The 14,237-nt window shown below is 47.1% G+C and overlaps 1 protein-coding gene across 1 annotated transcript in view; it reads right to left on the bottom strand.

The window, feature by feature from the left end:
* Positions 1 to 2,552: 2,552 nt before the first annotated feature.
* LOC144166001 (uncharacterized) overlaps positions 2,553 to 14,237 on the bottom strand; it is a 159,428-nt gene continuing 147,743 nt past the window's right edge. Inside the window, exons 11-13 of the mRNA XM_077695671.1 lie at positions 9,644 to 9,728; positions 7,819 to 7,891; positions 2,553 to 6,088 (exon numbers count right to left, since the gene is read on the bottom strand). Of these exons, the coding sequence (XP_077551797.1) occupies positions 5,937 to 6,088; positions 7,819 to 7,891; positions 9,644 to 9,728 (310 nt within the window). The 3' untranslated portion in view covers positions 2,553 to 5,936. The remainder of the gene's footprint in view (positions 6,089 to 7,818; positions 7,892 to 9,643; positions 9,729 to 14,237) is intronic.

Here is a 14,237-nt window from a genome sequence, read left to right as displayed (position 1 = left end):
CAAGCACAGGGTCGTATAGTCTAACACAAAGGGCCAGCGACACGCGAGAAAGGCAAAATCATGGTAGAGGGATTGCGGAAGGGTGCCCATGTTTTTTCTTTGTTTTCTAGCTGCGCGCTGTTTTCTATACAGCAAGAAAGCTTTCGCTGTGATAAGGATGCGTACCAGCTTTATATGCGTACCTGCAGGAGCATACTCATAGTAATAAGCATTATGACGTGTGAAAGAGGGGCTTTTTTGCGCTGGACAATGACCGAAAGTGGACAGATATGACAAGTGCCACAGAAATGAGGCTGGGCCGGACAACACTAGCAAATGCATGCGAGTGCAGCTTTTCCATTTCTTTTCATTTCCTGTTTTACAAAGACATTACCTGTTAGAGCGAGTAAAATAATGCCAATCATCACCACATAATTGTCCCGGTCACCAGCAGCACCACAAGACCAGCATCGTCCTCACCGTGACCATTGTCATCACAATCACCATCATCATGTGTTTGGCCACAGGAGAAGTAGAACTGAAGGAACAGAAGGAAGAGACAGAGGGAACAGGCGGAAGGAACTGAAGGAACTTCACCCGTTACTATCCTTTGTTATACAGGCCCACTTTTTCTGACAGAAAGTTTCAAATCCACTACTTCATCTAGTGTTATGCTACTGCTAGCGCAATGCACTTGTGAGCTCCTCCCTAGTGCTGACTGCCAGCACTGCACTTTGATATGTGCATGACTTTCAAGCAGGATCTCTTTTGACCTTATACCACCCATAGGCCGCTCTGTATCGATGTGTGACTGAAACATCCATGGATGGTATTCACTGAAAAGTTTAGCGGGCGATATCTTCGCTTGGCAACATTGAAAACCGCCATGACAGTGCCCACTGTGCTTGAGTTCTATGATGTTAAGATGACCCAATGCCATAAATCCCACACACGATAAATTCATATGCAAATACATTTCTCACTGCTTGAGAATTTGACGAACAAGATAAAAGAATACGGTCAACATCCCACATTTCTTCACTCCGACAAAAAACTTACTATGAATTACTGAACCAACTTTAGTTGCCTAAATAACGCGGAAATATCGAGTAGCTTGCTTCTCATCGACACATTGTGTGCGCGTTGTTGCGTAGTGCTGTCACTAGTAAAGCCCAGCACACTGCGCTCTGTTCCCTTACGCATCGAAACATCAGAAACACTTTTTTATGATGATAGCTTAGTACCACAGTTTTTGTCTTGAGATACCAGGAAGCTTAGATAGGAAATCGAATTACTGGCTCCTTTCTTGTTTCATTTGTGTGCTTGCGAAAAAAAAAATAAAAACTCTCACCTCCCCTCGCGGGAACCCCTGTGTAGATGCGACGCATAGGCGGTGCGGCGAAGGGACCGCGTTTTATAGCGCGCATAACGTTCAGGGGACTGCGTAAGCCGATCCCAGTCGATGACGACGTTGGCTTACTTGTAAAGCGGCGTGGACTCTAGGTGTTTGAGCCAAGCGTGGATGTTGCTTCGCCGGAGAACGGCACACCGGTTATATGCGCAGCGCGCCCGCGTGCCCGAAGGAGAGGAAACCGCGGAAGAGAGAGTACTGCACATGCGCCGGCCCCAGCGCGTCTGCCGCGGCAATGACGCAACGTGCCGCGGCTATGACGCAACACAATCCAACACAATCCACTTTAATCCAATCCAATCCAATCCAAATCCAATCCAAGCCAAGCCAATCCAATCCAATCCAAGCCAATCCAATCGAATCTAATCCAATGCCCCTCGCGAGAGAGTGTTCGCTATCGGAGAGGAGAGGGGGTGAGTGGCGGAGAGCGCAGCTGGCACGGCGAGGAGAATGGGGGAGGGGCGGACAACGCCGCCGCCGACGACGACGACGACGACGGCGACGACGCCGGAGGGACAAGGCGAGTGAATGAGATGCTCTGCATCTAAAAAGAATATTATTTCATGCTTCATAAACGCATGCGCCTTTGCGTGTTTGAAGAGGGAAGTGGTGGGTTGAGGGAAAAGTCATTTACGTTTCAGAAAAGACGCTCAATAAACTTCTGAAATGTGGACGGAATGGCGACGCTCAAGTTTTGCTCGTCTATTTTGCAGCGACGAGTATAACTTATTTGGCAACGACAGGATGGGAATAAAAAAAAGATCTAGAAAACAAGTCACACGGCAAGACTACGGCCGCACATCATCCCTTATTACTTTTTGCAGAGACTGCTACGAATTACTGAAGTGCACGAAACATAAATTACAGAATAAGAACACTTGGTTCCTAGCTTTGTTCACTTTAGTGGACTATGATATACTCAGGTATTTATACTTAATATTGCTTAGAACATCACATAATTAAGACGTATTCGCGAATGGTTTCTCTTAATAGTAGGTAGATGCATAAATATATTGTTATGGAACTCAGGTGGGCAATGCCTCAGAGCGCCTTGATTCAAGAACTATGACGATGACGAGAACGAAGTGCCTGGCGCGCACCTTGCGCGAGCTATCATGGCCGCTATGGGCATAATGTGAATAGATCGCTTAACACCATCGCATCGTTCGTCTCATCTATGTCCCGCCGTCACGCAACAATATAAATAGACAGAAGGAGAGCGAAAGAGAGAGAATATGTTTACTAAGCTTACACGACTGGGTTTTAAGCAACCCTACAGAAAGAAACAACCAAAACGGAAATACTAACGCTTCCTAAACTCTTTCGCTCGCCTTTGGATAGGTTGTGGAAACTCAGCCCACTGAACCAATGGAAATGTACGAGGAGGAGATGGTGGGAGGAAAGTTTCTTATGAAAGATGCTCGAAAAAAAATGTGCATCTTCGCGCGAAACACACCTTTGAAAAATTCCTGCATCACCTAATCATTCGTGTTGCATTACCTGAAATCTCAGGTTGGTGTCACGGTGTACGAAAGATTGGGATATTTGAAAAAGCGAACCGGAATATCTGTCACCTACTAAAAATGAATTCAAGTTCAAAGTGCGTATACTATCAAGACATAGGACGTAAATGGATTAAAACTTCAATAGACTGAGAGCGCTTGAATGACAAAACCAACACCAAACGTTTCGTGAGAACTCACTGCCGTAGAAGTTCTTCCACATGGTTACCTGCTAGAAGCTGCAATATACTCGTCACGGGGATTTATTGTAACGTATGCTGTTTCTTTATTGGCGCTGTTAGATCGTAAGCTCAATGGCGGAACTGGGCCTCTTTGGACGTTGATTTGCTTCGCCTTGGTGAACTTTACAGAAAATTTGCCTGACAGATGAACAGCACTACTACGCTACATGTGGAACTGAATTTCTTACTGCCAGATCCAGGAGCGAACTCTAAATTGCTTGCGTTTTGCATGTTGAAATTATTTTTCCACTGTTCCAGAATTCTTCCTGCTCCGCTGTCTTTTTTTTTTTTTGGTGCTTCGACTAGTGCGCGCCCGGAAGCGTATTTCCAAACGCTTCCTGCACAGAGCACCCACGTGACATGTCTGTTTGTGCGATGCAGAATGGTAATTAAACGTCATCATTGGCTGCGCCCCAAACCTAGCGCGACCTAAAACATTCCAAATCCCTATTATTAACAAGAACAACCCGTACATTTGAGTTTAGAAGAAAAAAATTAGAAAAAAAGTGAGGCAATGAAAAAAAAATCTAAAAGGTAGACCTGCTGGGGCTCGAACCCAAGCCTTCAGCGCCAGTACACAGTATTCTACACGAAGGCCACAGAGCCCTTTTTTTTCTTTATTGCCGGTCTTCGCCATTACATAACAATGGGCACACAAAAGATGTACAGAATCACACGTTCAGCTACCAGCCTGACTTATGCTGGCATTGTCGCTTAAAATTCCTTCAGTGCCATCAGGGGTTCTACCCTTGACAGCCACTCAGGAAGTGACTCCTTTGACTTTTGCACTTCTACGAATTGCGTGACACTCTCTATAAAGTACTGTCTTGTCGGCCTCGCGTCCACGTCCCCGTGGATCCACGCCATGCGCGACCGCCAAATGCTGTGGAGGCCCAGCAACATGACCAAATCGTAGGGAACCCCCTCTTATTGTCCACACTCAAAAACCGGATGCCGTGGGGATGCAGTGAAAAATCCTTGTGGATGGTCCTCTGAAGGACATCCCACAAGAAGACGGCCGCCCAACAATGTAGAAAAACGTGCTCGATATTCTCCGGTTGCTTGCAGATAGAGCAGTTGACTCCCCATGGTACAAACAGTCCTCTTTCTTGCATCCAGGTTTTCACTGAGAGTGTACCCGTATGCAGTTTAAAGAAAAAGGATTTGCTTCCCGGATTAACTTCCATTGGTCTTACACGTTTTAAAACGTTTTGTCCTGGGCCTCCACAGTACAGAGCTCTGTACAACGATATTGGAAAGACAGTATCGCAGACATCCTTATACAGTTTTCTACGTGCAATCGAACTCAAATATTCAAGGGAGAAACGGGCAGTTAGAAACTGAAAAGACATAACAACCTCTTTCAAATAACCGTGGATGCCACCCGTCATGCTTTCTGAGGATACGACAAATGCGGGTAAAGCACGCGCCAGCCGAACTTGAATAACCGTGGGCAGAAAAGGATCGCTAGTATCTCGTAAAAACAGGAAGCGATTTACTAGCTGTCTTATGTACAAGTGTACAAGCCCCAAGCCACCCTCGCGGACCCGCCTGAACAAATTGGTACTACTGCATCTTTCCCACGTTGACGACCACACAAAAACGGCAAAGACCCTGCGCAATTTCTGTACATTAACCCTTGAGCAATGCAGTGTTTGCATCACAAACCAAATTTTTGCTACTAGAAATAAATTACATACAGTGGCCTTCCCGAATACAGACAGCCACGCCCCTTTCCATTTCTCTGCCCTTTCCTTCAAATCGTTTACCTGTCTTCGCCAGTAAGGCTCGCTATCTCGATAATGCTCAAGGGGCGTGCCCAGGTACTTCACTGGTGTTGTCTCCCAACTCACGTTTTCGAAAATGCTTGGTGTCGATAACCAAGCACCATGCCAAAAGCCGACACACTTTCCCCAATTAACTCGACTTCCAGTGACATCCCCGAAGAGCTTGACCGTCTGCACCACCAACGAAATGCTCTGTTTGTCGGTGCAAAACACCGCCACATCATCCGCGTAAGCCAAAATCTTAACTTCGGAAGGCCACAGAGCCCGAACGGAGGGCTCGTTTTAGCAGCCGCTCAAAAGAATAGCGCGCGCAGTGACATCACACATGTCCCGTGGGTGCTCTGTGCAGCGAAGCGTTTGGAATCACCAGTTTGCGCAGCAAGAACACCGCCCATGACTCCCTTTTTTGCTAGATCATATTTGTAAAAACAAAAATGCTCTATTTTGATTCAGCCCCTACAAGGCGCTACATAAGTGTCAAGCAGTTTGTGCCTCTATGCCAAGCAGTTTCTCCCATGACTGACTTCGTCGCTAGATATTATTCTTGAAAACAAAAATACTCTGTTTCGATTCGGCTTCTTCACAGTGCTCGATATATATAGCAAACAGTTCTTGCCGGAAGGGGAGCTGCTGTTACTTCGTTTGTTTCCAAAGGGTACCTGTAGCAACAAAAATACTCATTTTTTCTGCACAATATTAGTTTCACATCACGCCTTGTAAGTTCACGAGGAGTGGTACATGCTCCTTCTCGCAATCGCATATCCTGCCCTCAACACTCCTATACAGATGACAGGCCGTTCCACCTGGCTACGCTCTGACAAATCCCCTGCTTCATTCCAAGAGGTCTTCCAGGATCCGCCATACGCCCTTTATCTACACAGTCTCCATCACACGAAGCCGAGCTGTTTGCTCAGTACCGGCACGCGCAGCGCCTCAAGGATCGACCAGTGGACACGGGGCTCGCAGGCGAGCGACGAGGGCGAGAAAGCGGAGCAGGAGAGCGGGACGGGGCCCTTCACGAGAGGAAGGCGTTGCGGAGCTTCGCGGAGCGCGGAGAGTGCGGGCTCCTCCCAGTGGACTGGCCGAGGCCCAGGCTGCAGAGGCGCTCGAAGTCGGCCGCTTCCTTCTCCAGGGTCTCGATGAGCGAACGGGCAGACGTCTTCTCGGCTGCGAACGACACGTACAAGGGACGTGAGGATGGGGTAGAAAGGAATAAAGGGAGGGAGGAAGGGAACAGGCTCGAGTGAGCGCGTCGAAGGACGGAACATCCGGTCCTGTAGTTCGGGCCTCTGGTTTATGGTCTACCCGCCAGAAAACGTCGAGGAAATTGGCGCGTATCCTCTTCGTCAAGGACCACATGCACGCGCACGTATCCGATGTCGTGCTCGGGCTCTGAGCGCACTGCGTTTATGTGCCTTCCGGTGGCACCTCCCGCCGCGAGGACATCGTGTTTTTGACCTTGGAGCAGCCTGAGTCATTCGATAAACTTTTCCTGTTCGTGATATCAACGCTGGAAGCACTGTTGACGTTCTCGCCATTTTATACTTATTTTATACTTATTTACATTTTATTTTATACGTATTTACATTTGATACATATTTACACCATTTTGAAGGGTGTTTTTCTTTGCGTTTTGATTTGGTGTAAACGTGTTAGTTATAGGCAAGAGCATGCAAATGATTTTAAAGTGTAGGGCTGCTTTTGTTTTAAGAAATCAGATAATATTTTTTGTAAGAAATATACATACCATATGCAACGCCTAATCTGATGACATGGCATTGATCAGATTAGGTTTTTGACCTAATGTTACGATCGTCTCAGGGGAAACCCCGGAAGTTAGGACGTTACGAAGGCGCCCAGACAGGGCGGCAGCGCTGAGCGCCACGAAGAAGGAGCAGACGCAATGCTGGCGTAGAGACGACTGGCTTCCCACGCTAGAAATCGGGGGAGCGTTTATTGTTTCCAAGAGGTCGCCCTCTCCCTCGTTTGCCCCGCGCCCGAGAAGCGGGGCAGTATAACACCTAAACTTCTTACTGTAGTACATACAGCTTAAGATGCATTGACCTCTATACCGTGCTTGGCCTCGATGTAGCTGTATTGTAGGAACAAAATAGGCCTATTCCGAGCGGTGAGCACCTATAACACACTGCAAAATGATTTATCCCTTCTTGTGTATAACTAACACTCTTACACCATATCAAAAACGAAGAAAAACACACCTTGAGTGGGTGTAATTTACGATAAAACTCTCTTGAAAAGGGTGCATTCGCGGTTTTTGATAGGGTGTAAGCTGTTCTATCGTAGGTTGTTGGTTATAGACAGCGAAAATTCCCCTTTAGGGTGTAGCTCAATATTCAATGCATGCTCTCTCTCCTCGTAATGCACTTGAGGTTAGAGTGGAACGAAATTTCACCGTGAGGAAAAGAATCGTGTGCCGCTTCTCACGCTGCTTCTACGACACGAGGCAGGGTGCTTACACAAAAAAATGATTTGACAATTTGATAGGCAGGCCAGAGACCTTTTAGTTACTGAGACCAAAACGGCGAATGAAGATTACATGTAAGGCACAACAAAAAATCTTATTTTCTAGAAATGACACGATATTGCAACGCAGATAACGAGTTCAGTAATACGTTCATTCCTCTCTAAACATGCTATTCTAAAAAAAAACGTATGTTGGTATAATCGAAAAACCTAATACCAAAGAAAAGTCAAGGCAAATAGAGGGCTTCGTTTTTTTTGGCTGTGTTAGCATGGATAATTGGTGGCAGCATATGTAGCTGTGACTGCTTGGTACGTGTCTGAATGATTCTCTACCTATTGGTCCAGGGCTGACACTAAAGCGGGCGTATGAGCCCAAACTTCGAGGTTTAGCATTGAGCAGGGAAGCGACTTGCCTCTGGAGAGCCTGGACTGAAGCTTGCAGTTCTCCTTGCGCAGAGCCTGCATCGACCGATCCTGCTCCTGCAGCTGCAAAGAACAGACACCATCCTCTGGGTTAAAGGAGCTAGACCACAAGAAATGTAGCTTGCTACAGTTGCATGTTTAAAACACGGAACGCATGCTGACGTAGAGTGACTCATCTCACACAGCCTCGCCTTTCATGCTGAGTGTCTATGCGCCACTGGTCGTAAGCAAGCTAACAACAAGCAAAACGAATTCTTTGTACGTGTATGGGTAATCATCAACTACAATTGAAAAAATGGTGAGAGTGCATTAAGATTCCTCCCGCTGACAGTTACCTAATGTACAATCATCATCATGTTTTGGTCCACTGCAGGATGAAGGCCTCTTTCTGGTGTTCCTGCAGCAGTTCCTGGCATCCGACGCCCTAGCCCATTCCCTGCACCCAATTTCTCTGGCTCCATTTCCTCATAGAGTCGGTGGTCTTTTGATAATTCGAGGCCGTCTGTCGGTTGCCACTCTATTGCCCCGATTCAAACGTTTAGCGAGCGCGAGTACATTTGGAGTGGGAGCAGGGTCGGCGTGCACAATGAATGTCAGCATAAACACGCACTCTTCGTGACGATTTTGCTACGCGTACTCCCCGACATTCTAGCCAAGCATGGATGACGGTACTGGCGATTGCGGAATAAGCCCGGACTGACAGAGCGCGTAGAAAAAAATATACGTACACGGCGGACCAAGCTGTCTCATCTAAAATGAGTGCATGGAGCCCTTGAGTGGGAGCGTACATGAACAAGGCGAAGCGCCTTCTCTCACCCCCATATATTACATACAGATTATATGTTCTGATGGGAAGGTTTTACGACCACCAAGCTCCACCTGGGCTACAATGTGATCCGTAGAGGAGCACCTCAGATAAATTTGGAACCCGTGGAGATTCTTACGTGCGCCCGAATATCGGGACAAGAGCACTCTCTAAATTCGTATCCTTTAATAATCCCGATGCCGTGGCCATAGGGTCGAACCTGCGCCCTCAGGCTCCGAAGCAGAACGTCCTAGCCATGGAGCCACCGGTGCTCCAAACTGCATTGTGCGCAAGCCGTCTTCGCTGACGCCGGCAGCAGACCGATTCAATAACGGTAGCATAAGTATTAAATTGGAGCATACAGGCATAAAGGCTTCCGAACAGGCTTCACCCCTTCAGCCACCGCCGCTTCACGCTTACTCGCTCATTCTAATGGAGTATTCCTTCCCCTATCCTCCCTCCTTTTTTATAAACTGGAAGAAAACGGTCTTGGACGCTTGTGGCTTGCGGGAACACGGATTCGGATATTGGAACATAAATCCAACGGAGTGTGAAAGATGCTCTTTAAAAGAAAACAAACTAATAAATAATGCGAGTTCCGGTTTACTGAGTTTTTTCCACTACTCCTAAAATTTCTTGAATATATTATAGATTCCCCTTTTTCTTCGTCCCTTACCATGACGAGTTTTTCTTCAACTGCGAAGTTTCTGAGAAAGCTGTATAGCTTTTCTTGGATTGTATAGGTGTATGTCAAACTTTCCTTCACGCTACAACACTGCATAGTACACGCTCAGAGACATTCAACATTTTTTTGAAAGGGAATACAAGGGTAAAATAATTCTAGCGAAAGAGCAAGGCTATCTAAGCCTTCCGGTTTGGTGCCGCAGAGTTCTTTGCCTGACGGGCAAGCACACACAGAGCCACGGCCTATCAGCTTGCAGCGGACGTTGCGTAGAAGCCGCGTTGTCATGGTGCAAGGTGTAGTCGGGAAGTGGCAGAAACCCCCTCACCAAGGAGTGCAGTCGGAGCACCTCTTGTCTCAACCGGATGAGGCACGTGACCTGGCATTGGTACGACGCGAGGCTCTTCTGCTTCCTGCGTTGAAAAATGGAGGGAAGAAAAGGATAAATTTAGGGAGTATATAGAGAAGCTACCTGAACAACACGACAGCACCGTGGGCTCTAAGGGAAAAAACGCGTCCGCTTTGATCACCGCACTGAAGTCCTCAACATGATGCCTAAAATGATGCTGTACCCCAAAGAGATTGATACCAGCGCCTCCACACCCAAATTTTTCGGAGGAATGATGCATTCAAGAACACCTTCCATGAATTTATGCACGTGGGTGCAGCAGCGTCAGCAGTTCGCAACAAAGGGATGATCCCGGAAAAACGCCTTTGACGGTGAAGTTTCTCTGATTTCAATATCGTTAGGAAAGCTTCTGGTAATACAAGTTTTACTATGAAGAATATGTCTGAACCAAATGTTGCTGCGAGAGCTTGTGGCAAGACAACTTTCTCTGACTGAAGTTTCTGACATTCAAATATACTTAGGAAAGCTTGTAACTATACATAATTCAAAGACTGTGAATCTTCTCACATCCAAACAAAGTCTGCAGAAATTCAGAGAATTATCTACTAATGCGTGCATTCTTAAGGCGCTTGTTTTGCCTGTGAGGTTTATCTGCTCCGAGTTTCCATAGCAAAGCATGCGTACAAGGTTCTCTTGCTATAAAGTTTATCTGATCCAAATATCTTTATGCAGGCTTGGGAACGACTGAGCGAACGAAGAACATTTATTATTAGGAATGACGCCAGGACACATGAGGGATAGTAGGATGGTAGCAAGAAACCTTAAGTAATGTATATTACATGTTCTTGGTGTCTGTTAAGTATACTGTCCATCAAATCCAAATATCCCAAGGTTAGCGTGTGACGTAAGTTACTCTGGCTGTGCAGTTTCTGTGGTCCAAATATCCCTACGAAAGGTTGCTCACTACAAGCTTGACTATAACGAGTATCGGAAGTACCCGTAGGAAACGTTGCGAATATCCAAGTTTCTCTAATTATGAAGTGTCTGTGATCCAAAAACCTGTAGGAAGGCTTATGAGTATACCAGTTCGACTGTAGAAAATACGTCATTCAAATATGCCTTGGAAGGCTTGTGCCTATACATGTTTGACTATGAAGAACATATCATCCAAAACAATTGGCCCAGCTTGCACTAGTCGTGCAAGGCTGGCGAAACGGCAAAGTTTGGGGTATACCTAGCTCCTCCTCTCACTGACAGGGGACCATAGGAGAGAGGGAGCAGCTGGAGCCCAGCAGTGCAAAGCCGTTTCGGACGGCACTGTAAAGAAAGGTCCATTAAAGTATCTACAGTGATATATTCAGTACCAATCATCGTCATCCCTTTTCGTCGCTGCCTTCCGACGGCATAGCCACGAAGGGCAAATCCACTTGTAGGGCGCCGTCGCCTCGGCAGACCTCCACTTCTTCGTCAACTGGTCCGGTTGCCGTCTCCACGTGTTGATTGTGAAGGGACGGCTTGACAGTTTCTTCATCAGCGTCTTCGGCTCGGCTGACCCGTGTCGCACCTGTCGCTACGCGACGGCGACGACGAAGGCGGGATCTCTTCATGTGGCCTAAGCCCACGCGCAAGCCTGGACGACGCCGGGCGGTCGCCGTGAGATACGTGCTCACGTGCGATCGATATTTTTTTTTGCTAAAGCCACTACACGAAGGTCGTGCCCAGCGCCTCACGCGGGGACGCCGGTCGATCTCCGCGAGGCACGTGCTCACGTGCTGTCGGGGTTTCTGCGTATACGCCGGGCGGGTTTGTGCCGGCCTAAACCACCCTGCTGTTAATGTTGCTACAAAAGCTAGCGACGAAACAAGTTTTTATGGCTACGAAGTTTCTGTGATGTAAAAATTCCTTGGAAAGCTGACGATTTTGAAAGTTTGTCTGCCTGGATATTTTCCCTGATCCAAACATACTTATACAGTACACGCAGCGCTTTAAATACTACCGATTTCACGCTGACGATTTCACGCTGTAAATAGGCACTCACACAAACCTGCTGAAGCGAGACACTTTGATCAGGGAAAGTGTCGCTCGGGGGTAGCCATCATCGTAATATTTCGTGATGTTATAACGGCGGTGTAAATCGCGGAAAATAACAAGCTTAATAAATTTGAAACATGCCAGTCATGTGCAAGTTTGAGTTATATGTTGGTGAAAGCCACCAATGGTTTGCGTCTGGATGGCCGGTGAAAACGTCTATTGCTATCACTGATTTATGCGTCTAATGGGCCTTCACCCGGACACACGTGAAGCATATTGGTAGGCCGCGTGCTTCTTTTTTGCAACGAAAGATGTAAATTTCAAACGCCGGAAACCATTTTTAACACCTCTCTCTGTCATAGGATCCGTATCGATACTTTAACGATGTTCTAGGCGAATTACCCAGGGAAACTGATTATCATTTTAAAGAGGTTAGCTTGGATCAGTTAAAAAATGGCTGCGGCTTAGCCCAGCTAACCCTGGATGTGCAATGCGAAACCGTGGCTTAGTCTTGTTGAGTCTTGGTTTCGCTTGGTTAATCTTTGATTTAGCTGTGTTGCCGACCATGTCTCAGAGTCGTTCCGTTCTGTGAGCGTTGTACGGAACCGGTCGCCAATACAGCTAAATCAAAGACGAACGCGGCGTTCATTCGCGGCGAATGAATGAGCGTTCATTCCTCTTCGCCGGGCGCGAGACCAGTCACGTTCCCGGAGACAACGCAGCGCCGCATGCATGGGAGGCTGCGGGGCTGGTCGGCTGACACGACCGCAGCGGCGGCGGCGACCGCTGCTCGTTCTGCGCAGAACGACTGAAAACGTGGCCTTGCGCGCATCACCGACACCGCGCCCGGCGAATCACCCGATGCGTTTCGAGGGGTGTATCGCCGGGGGTGTATCTCCGGTCAAAGGTAACCTTGCGCATCCTCCGCGAAATCACTGGACGAAAGGAGTAAAGCTTTGCTTTAAAACGACACGTAGGTTGTTGCTCAGTGGTTATGATGCGCAAGTGCACATAAGATAGTTATCGAGCACGATTTTCCTGGTCTGTACGAAGCAGAAAGTGCACTTATTCTCAAAGGAGCAACACCTGTAATGTCCAAGTATGGTAGCTGTAAAGGGACACTGACTTTTATAAGAGCAGATACTAAATGTCTGCCTGCGCCCCAGTGAAACGATTCGTATATACGGAGTGAAACTTAAGTGAAAACTGACGCAGGGACGAGAACAGCAAACGAGAAAGCGCTGGTGTGGTTTCCCTTTCTCGTGCCTGTGTCAGTTCGCGCTAAAGTTTCACTAATGGATGTTCACCAACTAGCTTGCCTCTGCATTTTGTTTGAGTATATACGGAATCATGGGAATACCGAATATATACAGAGTATTACGCAGCCAGGCATAAGTAATCCAGATAATCATTCCAAAACAAAAGAATGAAATGATTTCTCAGAAGAGAAACTTTTGATTTTTCGTGTCTTTGTCTTAATTAAAGCGCGAAATTCGTCACCTTAAGCTTTGCGTATGTTTTTCGTATACTCCCTGTATACGGAATTCATACGGACTGCGGTTTTGCGCTTCTGCAAATCTTAAGTTAAAAATGATGGCAAAATTTTCTAGAGCAATAGTTGTGTAAACATATGGTTTTATTCGGGCGTTGTGTCAGCAATGGTAATAATTTCGTATAGCCATTTATTCTGGTGTATACCAAACGTTTCAAGAGGCCTTGGTTTTTAGTGTATACATTTAGAATTCCTGTTTAAAACGCGAGCTGGGCTCGAACTGTCGTTCTACAGTTTCCTTGCAAATTTATTGCCACGGGACATGGTGCCATGACCCCATGCCCCCATGTCACATGCCATGACCCAAGGCATATGGGACAATATTGGCCCCGTGGGGCCGATATGGTCCCATTTTATCCGCCAGTTTATGGCACAATAAAAAAATGAACACCTAGCGAGAACCAAACTCCTATAAACAAGCATGACGTGTACTTAACGCGGAAAGATCAAGCGTAAACGCGCCTTGATTTTATGAAACGCCGTTTGATAAGCAGCGATTAAGGCGAGAAAACGGGCCACTGAAGCTTGCGGAGCTCATTTGTAAGCTTTACTTGAACTGCGATCCGACAGATACTACCGAATAGCCCCTGTTTAAGTGCATTTAAAAATAGCAAGTCAGGTAAGGATATACGGAGAACCCATGGTGTAGTGTTCGGCATTCTCTCTCTCTTTGCACACACACACACACACACACACACACACACACACACACACACACACACACACACGCACGCACGCACGCACGCACGCACGCACGCACGCACGCGCACGCGCACACACACACACACACACACACACACACACACACACACACACACACACACACACACACACACACACACACACACACACACACACACACACACACACACACACACACACACACACACACACACACACACACACACACACACACACACACACACACACACACACACACACACACACACACACACACACACACACACACACACACACACACACACACAC

The sequence above is a fragment of the Haemaphysalis longicornis genome, unplaced genomic scaffold (assembly GCF_048455015.1).
Source record: "Haemaphysalis longicornis isolate Haplotype H1 unplaced genomic scaffold, Haemaphysalis longicornis Haplotype H1 scaffold_154, whole genome shotgun sequence".
NCBI lineage: Eukaryota > Metazoa > Arthropoda > Arachnida > Ixodida > Ixodidae > Haemaphysalis > Haemaphysalis longicornis.
This window is presented reverse-complemented; position numbering and strand designations above follow the sequence as displayed.